At 39.5% G+C, this 18,042-nt stretch overlaps 1 protein-coding gene across 3 annotated transcripts in view; it reads right to left on the bottom strand.

Annotated features, from left to right (window-relative positions):
- LOC101738855 (GTPase-activating Rap/Ran-GAP domain-like protein 3) overlaps window positions 1-18,042 on the bottom strand; it is a 211,135-nt gene that overhangs the window by 13,408 nt on the left and 179,685 nt on the right. For all 3 annotated transcript variants that reach the window (XM_021349488.3, XM_004928558.4, XM_012692545.4), the window contains 13 exons: window positions 16,267-16,359; window positions 12,412-12,493; window positions 11,214-11,320; window positions 8,959-9,087; window positions 8,275-8,401; window positions 7,954-8,052; window positions 7,692-7,795; window positions 7,294-7,399; window positions 6,454-6,596; window positions 6,053-6,175; window positions 5,311-5,467; window positions 4,516-4,656; window positions 3,682-3,948 (listed from right to left, as the gene is read on the bottom strand). In XM_021349488.3, coding sequence (XP_021205163.1) covers window positions 3,682-3,948; window positions 4,516-4,656; window positions 5,311-5,467; window positions 6,053-6,175; window positions 6,454-6,596; window positions 7,294-7,399; window positions 7,692-7,795; window positions 7,954-8,052; window positions 8,275-8,401; window positions 8,959-9,087; window positions 11,214-11,320; window positions 12,412-12,493; window positions 16,267-16,359 — 1,678 coding nt within the window. The remainder of the gene's footprint in view (window positions 1-3,681; window positions 3,949-4,515; window positions 4,657-5,310; window positions 5,468-6,052; window positions 6,176-6,453; window positions 6,597-7,293; window positions 7,400-7,691; window positions 7,796-7,953; window positions 8,053-8,274; window positions 8,402-8,958; window positions 9,088-11,213; window positions 11,321-12,411; window positions 12,494-16,266; window positions 16,360-18,042) is intronic.

Below are 18,042 nucleotides of genomic sequence, written 5' to 3' on the forward strand. Positions count from 1 at the left end.
AATACGATTTTCCGCGGTAGGATACCTGTCGTAGGCGCGTATCGAGGCGTTCTTAGCTCTAAGGAGTTCCCTAATATCGTCGGACAATTTGAAGCGGTGAAGGAAGTCCTCCGCTACAACTTGTTTCGATGACCTATCTAATGTCGAGGTGATGTGTGATGTTAAGATGTCTATGGCTTCAGCGGTATCCTGAGGAGACGGGGCAGAGTCCGGGTTAAACGGGAGCGATGGTGGATCAGATTCAGCCAGGCTGATGCCCAGCGTGTGCCAATCCACCACAGTTCTCGTGACGGGAACGGAATCGGGAGCGCGACCGAGCTTCATAACGACGGGACGGTGGTCTGAATCTAACTCTGAAACTACTTCGATCGAGTGTAAGCGCAGAGTTACGTTTTTTAATAACGCTATGTCGAGTATATCCGGGCGATGCGCGATATTTAGCGGGTAGTGAGTCGGGGTTAACGGAGCGACGATATCGAAGGCGAGATCATCGACTAACGCGTCAAGCCGCCTGCCATTCGGGGTTGTGGTGTGTGAGTTCCACCTGATGTGTTTACAATTTAGGTCGCCCGCCAGAATGACAGAGCTCCCCATACCGAGCAGCGCCTCGATATCACTGCTTAGAACGATCTTATCCGGTGGAAGATAGACGGACGCGATAACGATCGGCGCGTGTCCCGTCAGTGAGATTCGGCACACTGATGCTTCGATATTAGCGAGCGCGGGAGGATCGAGCGGGACGCAATGCAGGGCTCTTCTATAGTAAATGACGGTACCACCACCACGGGCAGAGAGCCTGTCGTTCCTGACCATGTTATAGTTCGCGATTTTAGGGTCACGGCGCGCGGGCTTAAGTAGGGTCTCCTGCACTAAAAAGATATCAATTTGATGGTCACGCAAAAAGTCAGAAACCTGATCACGTTGATTTGCGAGACCGTAAGCGTTAAAAAATCCTATCGTCACGGATAGGGGCTTTATTCTACTTATATACGCCATTGATTACCGGCGGAGTGAGGGGAGGACGTACGTATTTAATGACGCGTATACGTCGGCGTATTCCTGCACAACGGCGATAAAGTGTTGTGCAGTGGAGGCAGCGCGAATGGCGTCGCCCAAAGCGTTAACGCGCTCAAAGTTGATCGACTGAAAGAAGTCGATCGCTAAAGCGAGATTTTCGGACGCGGTCGGAGGGCAAGTCGCGGGAGAGGGACGAGTCGCGGGGGCAGGACGAATCGCGGAGGAGGGAGTTGTAGCCGTGTTCGTGTACGGCAGCGGTTTCGCCCAGGCCGAGACACTGGGCACCGCCGCCGGAACGAACGCTGGCTTAGCCTGCGACGCAGAGGGTGCCGAGGCTTTGATGTCTGGGCCGGAAGCTCGGAGGCGGTTTTGGCGGGCGACGCGGCGATTTATTTTCGGGGCTCGGGGGCATCCGCGGTAATTTGCGGGGTGACCCTGTGTTCGACACAGGACGCAGCTAGGCGGTTCCGTCGCGGTTTTTTGATCGCGAGTGCATAGGGCCGTGGCGTGATCGCCTAAACATTTGACGCATCGGGGGCGCGCGTGACAGTTACGGGAAGAGTGCCCATACAATTGACAGTTATGGCACTGGCTAGGAGTGCCTTTTTTATGGGGGGCTTCGACAGCGATACCAGAGAGCCTACAGACGGTCTGTGTGTTAAAGATTTTCTTACCCTCGGGGGTAGGCTGGAGAGCGACTAGAACCATATTATATGGCTCCCTACCGCGACCGGTGTGCATACGGTGCACAGAATTCACTGGTAGGCCTTGTTCTAACAGGTCGGCTTTTACGAGCTCTACATCTAACTCTTTAGGGATTCCGCGTATTACAACGCGGAGTTCGCGCTCCTCCTGAAGCGTATAAGTGTGGAAGCTTATACGCTCCTTACGGAGGTAAGAGGTGAGGGCCCTATGGTCATCAGATGAATGCACCTTTATTTGGATGCCGTTCGCGAGGTTACGGGCATTCGTGAAATTGATATTTTTGGCCTTAAGGGCCAAGGAAACTCGATCCCAAGCTGCCTTCTCTTGAAGGATTACCGGAGGAGGGGACTGGGTTTTATTTTGTGCCACCGGACGCGGCGACGGACTGGCACGGGCTGGAGGCGCAACGGGAGTCTGGGGGCGGGGGCGCGACGCGTTCGCGGCTTTGCTAATTTTAGCGGCCGCGGGAGCTCGAGACTCCGCGGCACGCTTCTTACCCTTTTGTACCAGGGTAAATCCATCCGTCGATGAGGCGGGGGCGAGGTCGACCTCCATCTCCGAGTCAGAGTCGGAGGACGAGGAGGCGGGCGCCGGTGACCTACGAGCAGGTGTTTTGAAGGGCGCGACGGAGGCCGCGGATGATCGCACAGCTGGAACGGTGGCCACGGCGGACGACGCAGCAGTTTTACTCGCCAGTATAGGCGACGCGGGAACTGCAGGCACGACGGAGGTTGCGGTGCTCGATGTAGAAGCTTTGCACGCAGGTACAGGCGACGCAGGAGCAGCGAGCACGGCGGAGTCTTCGAGAGAGCTCGCAGTGTGATTGGCCTTGAAAGCCAGAAACTCTGAGGCGGCTTGTGGATGACGAAGTCGGAGGAATTCCGCGAACACAGCGTCCATGATCGCTGAGTGCCCAGGTGGGGCAGCCCCGGGTCTTGAAGACACTCGCCTTGCGGCGAGGCCCCAACTTCTCGGACCTGAGCGGTTCTATTGAACACAGGTGGCGATGCGGCACGATTACTACAGGACAAAGAAAAAACACAACAAAACGGAAATAACAAAAAGAAACAAAACAATTAAACACTTCCAGGAAAGCAGTTTGTCGGCAGATGTACCACGAACACAGAAATAACGAAAGGAAACAAAACAAATAAAAACCTCCAGGAAAAAACACTTGGTCGGCAGATGTACCACGAACACAGGCCGCGCGAACAATGGCCGGGCTAACAAAAGCCGGGCGAACAAAGGCCGGGCGATCGAGTGGTCGATGGGCACGTCCGCACGTGACGGGTGCCTCTATCGGAATGAAATGTAATCTGTTTCGGAATAAGGGATTTTGTAGAAATAAAGGGTCTCAAATCGCTCGTGCAGAATATGGTATTGAATAACGGTTATCCTCGTTTAGTTTCGTGGCAAAGCAGGTAGTAGGCGGCTGCTATCCGTGCGGTAGCACACTAAGCCCTAACTCTTGTTCATAATGAATCATTTGTGGTTTGGTCAATGCTTGTACTTTAGACAATAACAATAGCGCGAGGTGTCGCAACAATCGAACCCAATTGCCCATTGTCGAACTTGTTTTTTTTTTTTTTTTTTTTTTGGTGCACATAGTATATATTTTATTTGTATTAAGGGCTTATTTAGGGATTTATAGGAACAAGAATTCGCAGGACAAGTTTTTTGCAACAAATAGATCCGACTTTATATTGGTAGTAGGACCTCTTGTCTTGAGTCCGCACGGGTAGGTACCACCACCCTGCCTATTTCTGTCGTGAAGGTTGGGGCAGCTGTTGTAACTATACTGAGATCTTAAAACTTATATCTAAAGGTGGGTGGCGCATTTACGTTGTAGATGTCTATGGGCTCCACTAACCACTTAAAAATAGGTGGGCTGTGAACTCGTCCACTTATCTAAGGAATAAAAAAGTTATAATAGTATTAAAGTGAGGATTGTCGACTGACCTGACTCCAGGACATCGAAGTATTGAGCGGTCTTGGTACGCGGCAGTCGTGCGTGTTTACAGTCCTGCAGCGGTCGCATTGCCCAGGCGCCGGCGCAGAGTTCGGGCAGTGGTAGCGCGTACAATCCCGCACCGCCGGCCCCTCCCGTGGTCGAGCCCCCGCCTGCCACAACACGCGCTCCAACGCGGAACAAGCCAGCGCGTTCGCTCACACGCGCCGCACGCACGCAACCTTCCCATCTGAGGACTACGCGTGTAGTTCCACTTTCTGTTAAGTCAAATTTTCTAGATGAACTAGTGAGTAATACTATTTATTTATTTATTTTGTGGATGAGCTCACATCCCACCTGGTGTTAAGTGGTTACTGAAGCCCATAGACATTTACAAATGCGCCACCCACCTTGAGATATAAGTTCTAAGGTCTCAGTATACTTACAACGGGTGCCCCACCCTTCAAGCCGAAACGCATTACTACTTCACGGCAGAAATAGGCGGGGTGGTAGTACCTAGCCGTGCGGACTTTCAAGAGGTCCTACCACCAGTAAAAATAATTCATCTAATAAAATGAAACCCGTTGATTTGGTAGTAGGGCATAGTATTAACGCAATTTAATGTTTAGGACAATCCTTTCCTAATTATATCACTAAATATTTTTAATTCATGTCTAAGGTAGGCAGCGGAATTATGTTAAAATCTCCGGTAACGACCTAATCGACCCAGTAGAGAATAGGTAGCGAGCTGCGACAAGAAGGAAACAGTTAAAAGTATGGTTGCCATTCAAATTGCAGGACTTTTTGATAAACACACGATAACACTAGCTTTCATGAAGAAATACCTTCTAAAATATAAGTATTTGAGGTAGTAGACAGGAGTAGTCGTCCTTCTGCTAATTGTTCAGCGCAAACAGGAGATGCTGGAAGAGGAGCAGCTCTCCACACGCGACCTTCCCAAGGTGCACGTCTTAAGCCACCGCAACCTTGGTTTAAAAGGACGAGTTCATTAAAAAAAAGGGTTCATTTAAACGAAAAATGGAAAACAGTGTCCAATAATGCCCGATAGACAAGTAGAAATATATGTAGAAATACATATAATATACATACAAAAGACAGATAATGTAACTAGTAAAAAATAAATGTTGCAAAGATGATTAGTATTAAAAATATCACATGTCAAACCTTTAAAACACTCCTGTAAAATATTTGAGATAATGAGTTTTGAGAATATGCAGTTTTAATGCGAAAAGACGATTTCACTTAATACGCGACATTTTATCTTTGTAATTAAAGGCGCGTTGATTTGATAATAGCATCAACAGTTTGATATTTTTAATTGAATTTCAATTAAGTTTACTCCATTCAAATAGCTGAATTTTTTTTTTTGATAAAATATTTTTTTCCAAATTGTAAATTATAAAAATGGCTCTCCTGTAAAGTTTTAAAAATGTCGTTTAAACCAAATAGTCTTTCACCCCTCAATTTGTTGTGAATATATACGTAGTTTAGGCTGGTTTTATGCAACAGTGAACTAAAATAGGTGTGGTTTTAATTTTTTTCTATTTTGGCAATAGCAAAGTTCTTTCTGCTGTTATTCTTAATTTGAATAATTCAAACCAGTAAGTACGTCAACATACCTGTAGAAACAAGACTGGTTGGGGCGTCGCCTCTTAAGACCGCGTCTAGTTTAAGAGCTTGACCAACATGTAAGAATCTTTCGGTTCTCGCCGCCCCGGCTCCTGCCCCAGCACCTCCGGACCAGACGTCAGAGAGCGCGCGTCGTGACAACATGGGCTGTGGGTTTGAGACTTGACATTTTTCAGAGGGAATAATATCTCTTAAACTAGAGAAGGAAGCTAAGAAGCGAAGAAGTAAGCTAAGAAATTGCTATATTTATGTAATTAACATTTCCTTGTATCTGAATTAATTTTTATTGTGTGCTTAATAAGTAAACAAATCGTTTTGGACTTAACGATTTCAAATACTGTTTTTTTTAAATAATTTTACAAATCAATTTTGTAATGCTACTGAAAAGTGACAATTATTTCTTTGTTTCGATTTTTTTTTATTGCCCTTTGCAGGCAGATGAGCATATGGCCCACCTGATGGTGAATGGTTACCGTCGCCCATGATTTGCCGTCTGCCTACCGTTAAGTACTCTGAATTCTATGTAGTAAGGGCAAAGCTTCTTGTAGTCGAAGTGACAAAATTAGAACTAAAAGCTCTATGTTAACCGATTTATCTATATATACTTGAAGCAGCAGGATAAAGATTTTATACAAAGTTGTGGTGCTAATTTATTTTCGAGTTTAATTTTAATCATGTTTTCGGATCCATTTTCTTTCGTCAGAATTGAAAATCTACCAGAATGGAACCTACCACTTTGTGGTCTGCACAATGCTCTGCATAGATGTCCCTTATCAATGTATCAAGAGTCCTTTGTCGTTTCAATGCAAAAGTGGGAGTTTGAAACGCGGCTTTCTCTCCATTCATCAATTTCACCTGAAATTACATGTCGCGGTGAAAATTCGAAAACATATAAATAGAATTAGGAAACAGTCGAAACAATTAAGAACTCTGGGCGGAAGTTCCGAGTCATATAGACTTGATAAATTGTAAATTTGAATATATTTTTTTAAATTTATCATTCACGCAATAGCAAATCTTCGTATTCTGATTTAGCTGATAACTAAACTAAAACTGAATTTCACTCACATAAACCCTTGGAGAAAGTCAAAATGTGTTTATTATCTATTTACTTTCACTTAAATATTTCTCACCAGTAAAAATTCCCTGAAGAGTTGGGGATCGCTGAAGATTGCGGGACAAGGCAGCGAAGGTCCAAATGGGGGTACCGTGTCATCGCTGTAAACACTCAACCTATATCCCGCTCCTTCCACTTCAGATACAACGGCAAAAATATCTGTTTACTCGCTAAAGAAAAACTGTTTTTGCATGTAAAATTGTATTAGGGTGGATGAAAATATACGAATATAATACTAGCTGCTAGTCACGGCTTCACCCGTGTGTCTAAGAAAAGTGTGAATTATTATTATGGTCCTTATATTTTTTAAAGATAATAAAACAGTTGCGCGTGGTAATGAAATGTTTTTTTCGGAATAAAATGTAGTCTTTGTCACTCTCGTTGACCTAAAATATTTATAAAAAATCAGAACAATGCCGATGCTTCATTTCGACGTGAAATAAGGAGAAACGAACAAACACAATCTTACATTTATATTCAGTGTGGATTTTAAAGGAATTATGTGTAAAATATCAGGTTGAAATTAAACAAGGCGTAGGGTCATTTATTGGACGTGTGCTTGAGAGCTACCTTCTTAATTATCTTACGCGAAGCAGAAAAATTACACATGCATCAAGTAAAATATATATTGTTGATGATTATAATATATAATAACGATAATAAAAACATATTTGTGAAAGTCCTTTAGAGAGAGAATTTTAGCTCGTCTGTCTATATCTCTATTTGTATAAAAGCCGTGAGTCAATACATATTTTATTTTACATACAAACTGTCACGTTAATCTTACACTATCTAAATTATCTTAATCTAAATCACGTTAATTAATGCTCTTTTTAGAGACTATTTTAAAGGATACGCGTGAAATGGCTTTTAACGCACTGCGGGTTGAAGGTATTGTGGACGGAGTCATCCGAGAAAATTATATTCACGATATCATTACCAATATGCCGTTTTCTTTCCAACTGCAAAAAAAAACCTTGGATCAACATAATTCTACTTGAACCTTCGACAAATATTGGAATGAGCTTTCAGAGTAGCGCAAAATCGCTTACAAGTAATATGTAGATTAACATTTTATCCAAGAATCGATATTATATTGTTAGTTTTTTTTTTCGTCCAAACTTTTTTCCACGTAGGTAATCTTTTTTTATCCTGAATTCGAAGTTAAATGGATTAAGTTTCTTCAAAATCTGCTAAACGAAAAATTGCGATGGAGTTTAAAGTACTCATTTTCTCGTCGAGTATTGATCTCACCTGCTGTTTGTTATCCTTTGAAAACGGTAATATCGTTGAGACGTGAAACATAATTTCGTGTCCTTGATGCATCGTGTAAATGGAATGGCTGCCAGTCATATCACCTGAGTCATTAAAACGCAATTTAGCTTTGACATGAGATATTCTTGATAGCGAACGTACAGGTAATGAAATACAAAAACATTTTCTGTTTACGATAAAAAAAAATGTTGAAATTTAAATACTTTACTGACCCGATAAATACCTTACTGAGGGATGTTACCTTTAACGTCGAGGCCGCCTCGGAAACGGTTCCATCCTCGTAATCGAATTTTATCACCCAAAAGTGAAATAAATCGTTCCCATTTCTCGTCGCCCTTCTCTGAAAGATTCCGAGAAATTTAAATGACCCTTCATAAAATTATTCTTTTTGTTTTTAGTTTACATTTGGCTGAATGTCATATTACATTTGGGGTAGGCACCGGCTTGGCTCTGTCCCTGGCATTGCTGAAGTCCATGGGCAACGGTAACTACTCACCATCAGGTGGGCCGTATGCTCGTCTGCCTGCAAGGGCAATAAAAAAAGAAGTCAAATTCGACTAACCGTTCGAAAGCATCTCGTCGTCAGTTTTCTGACCTGGATTCATTAGCATCACGCCTATTTTAAAGTTCACAGAGCCTTCTTGCTCTTCGAGCAGCAGAACGTCTTTCTGAATTTCGGCGCATGTGATCTGATAGAAAATTCGTATCAATGTGCGTAAATATTGAACGACAAATGATTGCAAATGATGATGATTTTAGAAGACGTCGTGGCCTAAGGGATAAGACTTCCGGTGCATTCGTGTTGAGCGATGCACCGGTGTTCGAATCCCAGGCGGTTACCCATTTTTGTAATGAATTACGTACTCAACAAATGTTCACGATTGACTTCCACGATGAAGGAACAACATCGTATAATAAAAATGAAACCCGCAAAATTATAATTTGCGTAATTACTGGTGGTAGGACCTCTTGTAAGTCCGCGTGGGTAGGTACCACCGCCCTGCCTATTTCTGCCGTGAAGCAGTAATGCGTTTCGGTTTGAAGGGTGGGGCAGCCGTTGTAACTATATTGAGATCTTAAAACTTATAAAAAAAAAAAAAAGATGTAGGCAGCGGCTTGGCTCTGCCCCTGGCATTGCTGAAGTCCATGGGCGACGGTAACCACTCACCATCAGGTGGGCCGTATGACCGTCTGTCTACAAAGGCAATAAAAAAAAAAGGTGTAATTTGCGGCTTAAAAAGATTACCTCTCTCGGTACTTTGTCTACTTTCTCCATAGCTGGAAACTGGGCTAGTATTTGTTTTACCGTCGGCCTTGTTGCTTGACCACCGCTTCCACTCCAGGCACTCGGTGGCAAATATATTTTGTGTGCGCCCTGAAAACATTACGAAGCGATAAAGAATATCGTAAAAACGGCGCAAGCCAGACGATACGTTAGTAATGAAATACGATTCGAAATAACTCAGGATTCCTAAAACCGATAAAAAATGTCTAAGAATGAAATATTTAGATATTCGGAGATTTATATTTGCGACGTTTTAATCGAATATCAACATTATCGGGGAAACCGTATTTATTTGACATCTTATTAAATGTCGCGACGAAAAATTCGATATCTTAATTCCAGTCGTTCACGTACATAGCATATTCTTTTAGTTTTACAAGGTTTTTTGCTATCAAGCATTGTATTGTATTCTAAAACAAGTTCAAGTTTTTTTTGGAGTCCATAGACATCTACAACGTAAATGCGCCACCCACCTTGAGATATAAGTTCTAAAGTCTCAAGTATAGTTACAACGGCTGCTCCACCCTTCAAACCGAAAGCATTTCTGCTTCACGGCAGAAATAGGCAGGGCGGTGGTACCTACCCGCGCGGACTCACAAGAGGTGTTACCACCAGTAATTACGCAAATTATAATTTTGCGGGTTTGATTTTTATTACACGATGTTATTCCTTCACCGTGAAAGTCAATCGTGAACATTTGTTGAGTACGTATTTCATTAGAAAAATTGGTACCCGCCTGAGGTTCGAACACCGCTGCATCGCTCAACAATTATGCACCGGACGTCTTATCCTTTCACGACGACTTCATAAAAGTAGTACATATCCATCCTTAGACGTGTTTACAATACTTCTAAGAAAGATGGTAGGCCGTTATCTCACTGAGCCTGTGTCATTGGTATTAAGCGACGGTGACCTCTTACTTGAGCTTGCTCGTCTTTCATCAGATAAAACAAAATACATTCAGTCAAAAAAGTATCGGGAATTGGTGATTTGTTTATGGTACCAAAATCAATTTTTTTTTTGTTGTTGTTAGGTTATCACAACTGTTTTCCATTTTAGCGCGGAGTTTGAGTTTCTATTTACATTAACAATGCGTTTTTTTAGTTATATCATGTCTAGTGTGCATTGCGAATTTCATACCGAACAGAAAAAAAACGAACAAAAAGTTTAATGTTGCATCGCCAATGGAATTTTGTGGTCAATTATTGAAAATGTTACAGAACGCTTACGGTGAATCGAATTTACGTGTTTATGAGTGGTTACAATGCGTTCAAAATCGGTCGATATGTATTGAAAGTTTTGCCTCGCTCTGGAACGCTGTCAACGTATGCAACTAAAGTTATTATTGCAAAATTAAAGGAAATAATGACTGACGGTCCTTCAAGCTTGAGAAAGATAGTCGCCAAACTGTATGTGTCTCACGGGTCGATTGTAACATTTGAAATAATCACTTGGGTATAAAATATGTTGCCGCTCGGCTAGTACAGAAAGACCTGATTTTACTCCAAAACATCACCAAAATTCTATCGAGCAACAAACCTTATTCCCAGATATGGCTTCAGCCGGATTTCTTTATTTATCCTACACTCATACTACGACTTCGTGGTACCCGTTTTCATTCGTAGAAGACATAAGGGACATTTGCGGTGAGAACTCAACTCCGTAAAAAGCGTTAAAAAATGTTTTGATGATTGGATTATTTGTTGGCATGAGCGTATCGTTTCTGATGGAGCATACTTTGAATTAAATTTGGACGAATAACTAACTTTTTGTTATTGATCTTATAAACGTTAGACTACACCGTTGAATTATTTTAATTACTTAATACCCATTGGCTACAACTTCAGACTTTTGTTATAAATTGCTGTCAGTATAAGTTTAAAGAATCGATTTGACTACTGAGCCTGGGGATCAATGTTTCGTCACGGAGAGGAGATCTCGTAAGATTACCATTCATTAAAGTCTTGAGTTTACCTTATAAATTGGTATTATTAATTTCTAGCTTGTTCGTGATCAACGTTTTATAGTTTACGTGATTGATAGTCGGTATTCCAAAAAAAAAAACAACAGGTCGTAAAAACAATCAACATGAGATAAATTTAGAGGAAGGAACTCATGAAAGTGTGGAATTAGATATTGTGCAATTTCTAATTCTAGCTTAAAATATGATATTAATAAGTTTATAAAATGAAAAAAAAATTTAGAAACATGTTCACCATTTTGTTAAAAAGTATGGCACGTAGTAGTCCTGCTCCCCCTTCCTGAACAACGCTGAGAAGATATGGCTCCCTCGCTCCATCGACACCGATGTAATTCTGATGCACTGTTGGCAAAGTCAAAAACGATTGTCTATAGCAATACTGATATGCTTTTAACAAAATGCTTATTATATATTAGTAATACTGTGACAAAGTGAAAAATTGTCAAGTTAAAGCTATACGAAGAGACATACGCGGAATCATTAATAAATATCGAGTGTTTTATCTTTAGTATTTATCTTTGCAAAATTGTAGCTTTTAACATGACTACCGCTTTATCGTGGACGATTCAGAAATAAATATAACAGTCCAATATACCCCAAATTGGGGACAAATATACTCGTTCTTGTAGTCGTTATAGACGTATTAATTCCATTTCTACCTAAAGATGTATAAACTAAATAGAAAGAAAACTTATTTGTTCAGTTTTGACAGTTCTCGGAACTTGTTATTTATTGTTCACGATCGGTCAGCTCACACTTTGCGAGATTAATAAGTTTTTTTTTTACTTGTCACTTCGAAAATATCGTTGAGTGAAATAGTTTAAGCTCTACAAACTTAAGCGGTCCGATATTGACATTCAGGTCTATCGTTATTGATGATTGAGAAAGGTACATTAAAAAATGAAAATGGGTCATCGTCTTCAACAAACCATACTAGTTCAAAGACTAGCAGATTGTTACTTTCAGGAATTCTTACGTTTCGCAGAAACGACATGACAAACGATTTCCCATTAATAAAACTAGTTATCGGTATAAGCTCCGTCAACACTCCTCAGTGTTCAGAATAAACACGTTCTTGCTTCAAGCTTTCGGTGTTCCAAATAAAATTTTCTTTTGGTAAAGGGAAAGAAAGGAAATTGGAACTGTTTTATGGTTTTCTTCTTATTCTTACGGAATAGTCAATAGATATTTATAGAACAAGGCTTTAGAACGTATAATAAAAAAAATGCTAATGAAAATTTCTGGAAACTAAAATTCAATATGCGAAACATGAACAGATAGATGTTTACAAGAATTCGTTTGCAAAAAAAATATGGTAGTTTTTTTTTCAATTCTTAGCAACACCGTCAAAACTCTTTTGTAATAAATAGGTTACGTTTGGTACGCGGGCGCGATCACAGTTTGTGAGGTAAAGGACACTAGATAGTACTCACTTTTACCAAGAAAGTATTTGAAGTACCATCTTGTTTGGAACTCAGGGTTCTCAAGGACGGGCGCGCTGGGCGGTCCGAACAACTGCAAAGAAAAGAAACGTTCGAAATATTTCATGTTTACCAGGAATATAATTTGTGTAGTAATAATGATAATTAAATAATAATTAGTATTATTTGTTATTATTATATATATTTATTTAAAATGCTATTAATTACACAATATTTTTTTTAAAAGATATTAAAAATACAATCTTTTAAAAAGACTATATAAAAATAGATTGCCGCTGATTATTTATTATTATTATATAATTAAAATAAAGTTTTTTTTTTTTTTTATTGCTCTTGTAGGCAGACGAGCATACGGCCCACCTGATGGTGAGTGGTTACCGTCGCCCATGGACTTCAGCAATGCCAGGGGCAGAGCCAAGCCGCTGCCTACCGTAAAGAAATAATAATAATGATAATTTAAAGTATTGATTTCCGAAAAAGATTAACCTAATCATATTTTGTTACAACATCGAAAGTAATGAACTAAATAGTGGCGTTGCTGGTTACTATCAGACGTAAAGTGTGAAGTGTAAAAGTTTAACTACTTTAGATTGGGAAGTTTTTAGGGCTTGTTGTAAACGTTGTTGTAAACGTGCCCTTATTATTATTAAATGAATTTATGTCAGATAATATTAATCCATATTAATGTTAGTAACATTGATTTCTTAATCTTCTTGTCAATAAGGACATAGTAACAAAACAAAAGAACAACATAACTATACAATTGCAATAGTTGACCAATACGAGCAATTTTTGTGGACCTGTCTACAATGATTGAGAAAAGGTCCATCTAATCTCAAAAATATTATGGTCAGGACGCTGTTGGAGCTAGCCCCTACCCTGCAGAGCAAGGATGCGCATCGCTTTCTTTTTATGGCATGGAAATCGTCCGTACGCGCCTCCGCAAACATGCAAATGCATATTATGTGATGCAACGTAATGTAATAATGCATCGTTATACTGTTATAGTTGCGGGTTTTTATTTATTTATTTTTTATTGCTTAGATGGGTGGACGAGCTCACAGCCCACCTGATATTAAGTGGTTACTGGAGCCCATAGACATCTACAACGTAAATGCGCCCCCCACCTTGAGATATAAGTTTTAAGGTCTCAGTATAGTTACAACGGCTGCCCCACCCTTCAAACCGAAACGCATTACTGCTTCACGGCGGAAATAGGCGGGGCGGTGGTACCTACCCATGCGGACTCACAAGAGGTCCTACCACCAGTAAAAATCCATAAGTGTGTATCGTGATGCTTGGATTGCTCTATATCCTTCTTAGCTGAGTTATTACGATTCCAAGATCGAATTTTAGGATCATAGCTGTGGAACTTATTGAAAAGTGATCAACTGTTATTATTTTAGTCTTACTGCAATTGATAATAAGACCCATTGGTGGGAGATGATTTCTAGGAACTTCTTCGACAGTCCCTTCATCTCTGCCTCCGATGAGGCAAGCAGTGTGGTGTCTTTGCGTAGGTAACGAAGGCTCGGTTCTTTGTACCCACCAGCCTTAACATTTCCCGATCATTAAGAGTTTTCTGCATGACATGTTTTCTGTAGATATTCAATAAGATGGGAGAGATAAAGCAACCCTGGCGAACTCCCCTCTATAATTTAAAATTGTTCGCTGTGACCTTTTCAATGTTTAGGTACCTTTTCTTTTTAATTTCTTTCGGAAAACTGTCGAAAGGAAACTCAGACATAATCGCATGAAACATTTTTCTTTTCTCGAAACGTCCAATATTTCTTGTAGCTGATGAATTAGATTCGGCATCTGTTCGGCTTCAGTTTTTCTAAAGCCGTTAATCCTTCACGGCACGTCCTACTAGTGTTGTAGTATAGTTGAGTAAATTACATTTACTGACAAGAGTTGATTTATGAAGGCAATTAGTGGATAGTTAAGGTGGGGACGGACCATCTTGCCATGTATGATGCTATTGCTACTAAAGTGAATTCATTTTAGCGAAGAATGAAAGACAAAGTCTTTGTTATTTATAACCGAGATGTAATAATGTCTTTTAATCTTATATAAAACATTTGTTATTCAAAATAATTATATATTACAAATAGATTACAAAAATACCTAAGTGAAACATTTTAAGGCCGGTCATGGGCTAATTATCAAATTACAAAAAGGGCTGCTTGTTATGTTTTATGACGTTATTACATTAACAAGTGTACAACAGCAAAAATATTTATTTGAAGTGTGACGATAATGTCAATTTACATATAGACAAACGAAATGTAACATCGACTGATGCCCGCATCGAATTGGAATAAATTTTGTTTTTTATCGATCTACATATTTTATTTCAACCATGAACGTACCATGAACTATGAATCTTTGGCCCAACTAATACAGCTCGGATAATCCAATTGTTGTAATAAAAATACATTTAAAGATCAGCACTAAATCAATTACTTTAACAATACAGTACTGTTTAATTCGGGTATAAAATGGGTATGAAAACATTTTCTGTAAAAACTAATGGTGTTTATGAAAAAAAGACATTGACAACCACAAGGCTGCTCCCAGAAATTGCACCTATTTAGGAACTTTAATTTGATACTCGACATGTTAAGTGTAACCTTTGATCATAGTATGAATCATCAAGACTGATAAGAGCCAGTAAGCTCGTAGCCAGTAATGTATGCGAAACGGTTAAATAAACAGTAAAACAGTTGTGTCTAGTGATGTAACATATCAATTGAAGGCCAATTTTGGAATACGATAGACACAAGTAATTGGACAGTTTGATATGTTGTGAATCAAATCTAGTTTTTAAGCTATTGCATAGCTTCTATCGCGGGCCTTGAGCGCGGCGACTGAATTAAGAAATTCCGTAACGAAAATAACCTGAAACCCCACTACGCCTACTATGTAGCTCGCGTTCAACACATTCACACGTTGCGCTGGTGTAGTGTTTGTGAATAAGCGCGCGGCGTGACGTCGCATTGCATGAGCGTCATGAAAAGTCTGCCCATCTCTCTCTCACGCGGTCTAGCTTATGAATGTGAAGGGGACAGTTAAAGTTTTGCTTTTGTTAATGTTTATAAATATAGCGTGGTCTTATTTTTATTATTGTTTTAATATTAAATTATTATTGTCTAATTGTAATTGCATAAGTTGATAAAAAATGCTTTGCAATAGCTTTACCGCGGCAGTCCCCGAGTGCCACATGTCTTTTTTTTGGTCACTTAATCAACTCGATAACATAGTTTAGGTTGAAATCTGAAATATATGAACATACAACGAATTCAGAGATATTAAATAATAGTGCTTACTTTATCATTATTTAGTTTTTATTGATCTTTATTTTTATTTAACCGTTTATTACTAATTCACTTTTAAACGATATATATTTTGAATAGTGTTAAATTTCTTATTAAAGATGTGCAATACACGATTAGTAATGAACCACTGAAAAAGTTTTCTGAAACAGCAAACATTTTAAGTGTTTTATTATTTGATGGTAGGACCTCTGGAGAGTCCGCGCGGGTAGGTACCACTACCCTGCCTATTTCTGCCGTGAAGCAGTAATGCGTTTCGGTTTGAAGGGTGGGGCAGCCGTTGTAACTATACTTGAGACCTTAGAACTTATATCTCAAGATGGGTGGCGCATTTAAGTTGTCTATGGGCTCCAGTAACCACTTAACAGCAGGTGGGCTGTGAGCTCGTCCACCCATCTAAGCAATAAAAAAACATTGGATCGCTTTGATTATTAATTACGAGCTTCAGGGAACGCATCTCTAGGTTTGTGAACAGAAAAATATTACATAAATATGTTGATTAGATGCCTACTTCATCCTTTTCGCCGAGAGAGTTTCCGTTTTCGAGCCGGTAACGGCGCACCACTGCATCCAAAGCGCCACCACCGTCGCTTGTGCCTGATAACTGAAAAAAAAAGTAGTTTATGATCACTCGGTTTTTTTTTTTGTTTTAAGGTAGGTAGCAGATTGTAACCCAATAAATATTGCAAATGCACCATAGCAGTCACTTCACATATTTTACATTTCGACCTTATTAAATCGAAATACATAGTTAAATCGAATTAGCCGTCGTGGGTTGAAGGATATGATGTCCGGTGCATTCGTCGAGCAATGCAACGGTGTTCGAATCCCGCAGGCGGGTACTAATTTTTCTAATGAAATACGTACTTCACAAATGTTCACGATTGACTTCCACGGTGAAGGAATAACATCGTGTAATAAAAATAAAAACCCGCAAAATTATAATTTGCGTAATTACTGGGGGTAGGACCTCTTGTGAGTCCGCACGGGTAGGTACCACCGCCCTGTCTATTTCTGCCGTGAAGGAGTAATGCGTTTCGGTTTGAAGGGTGAGGCAGCCGTTGTAACTATACTGACCTTAGAACTTATATCTCAATCTATGGGGTCCAATAACCACTTAACACTAGGTGGGCTGTTAGCTCATCTACCCATCTAAGCAATGAAAAAAAATACACTCTGCTGTTTTGTGAAAGATTTTGGGCGCGGCCCTGAAATCCTGGATAAAAGGCGAAAGTTTGCTCCTTGCGTAGAGCCAAAGAAGAAATAAGGAAAATTTGTAATATGAAAAAGTTGCGTTTTCAATTTTCAAATAGCGGCCTGTCTATCAAACCTAGATAAAGCTGATATGAGAGTTGTGTCGTGAGATGAGGACTTTAAGAATTTTTAGATTAATAAATTATATCAATGTGCTCTGTTTCAATGGGTAGATTAGAAACTTCAGTTTTCTGTATATATATCAAGCGGTTTGTGTTCTTGCAAGTCCTTGAGACAAAGGACTAGAAACTAGAACTGCCCTTTATGACAAGAGTTTTTTTAGTATGTCATCAAGAATATTTAATAAACTACCTATAAAAATTTTGAAGACAATAGATTTACAAGATTTTAAGCAAAAATTGCAAGTATTTTTATTAGATAAGGCTTACTATAGTATGTCAGAATATTTAGACGATAACTTTAGATCATTTAGATAATAAAGTAGAATAGAGTTCAATAATTATAATTTAAGTTTTGTTTATTTTTATGTAGATTATACTTACACCTAATATTTGTACACTTTACTAGCAGGACATAGTGATACATTTATTAATATTAACTTATTAATCTTTGTTAACCTATGACCACAAATAATAAATAAATAAATAAAAATAAATAAAAAAAGGTCTAAATCTCGGTTGCATAGATTAGCGGATATTTTAATGCTTATTTAACTGTTCGATCACATAACACGACACGAAAAAATTTGTAACGGAATATTTAATAACAAAACATTTTTATCCGTTATAAATTTTCTGTTATTCCATCGAAATAAATTTGAATTATTTATCGAAACTCAACGTTCTGGAAGTTTCTAACTCAACAGAAAATATTTTGTTATTGTTTACACTAACAAATAAAACAAGCGCTAACTCTCTTCATTAAAACTTGCCACGTGATTCATTTAAATCACGAGTTTGTATCGAAACTACAGGACCGGAATTAATTTCATCACGTTTGTCCCTTCGTCTTTCAGTCTATAGAGCTATGTCACCCAAAAACTGATAAATTTTGTTAATAATTGGATGTTGAT

This window comes from Bombyx mori, chromosome 15 (genome assembly GCF_030269925.1).
Source record: "Bombyx mori chromosome 15, ASM3026992v2".
NCBI classification, from domain to species: domain Eukaryota; kingdom Metazoa; phylum Arthropoda; class Insecta; order Lepidoptera; family Bombycidae; genus Bombyx; species Bombyx mori.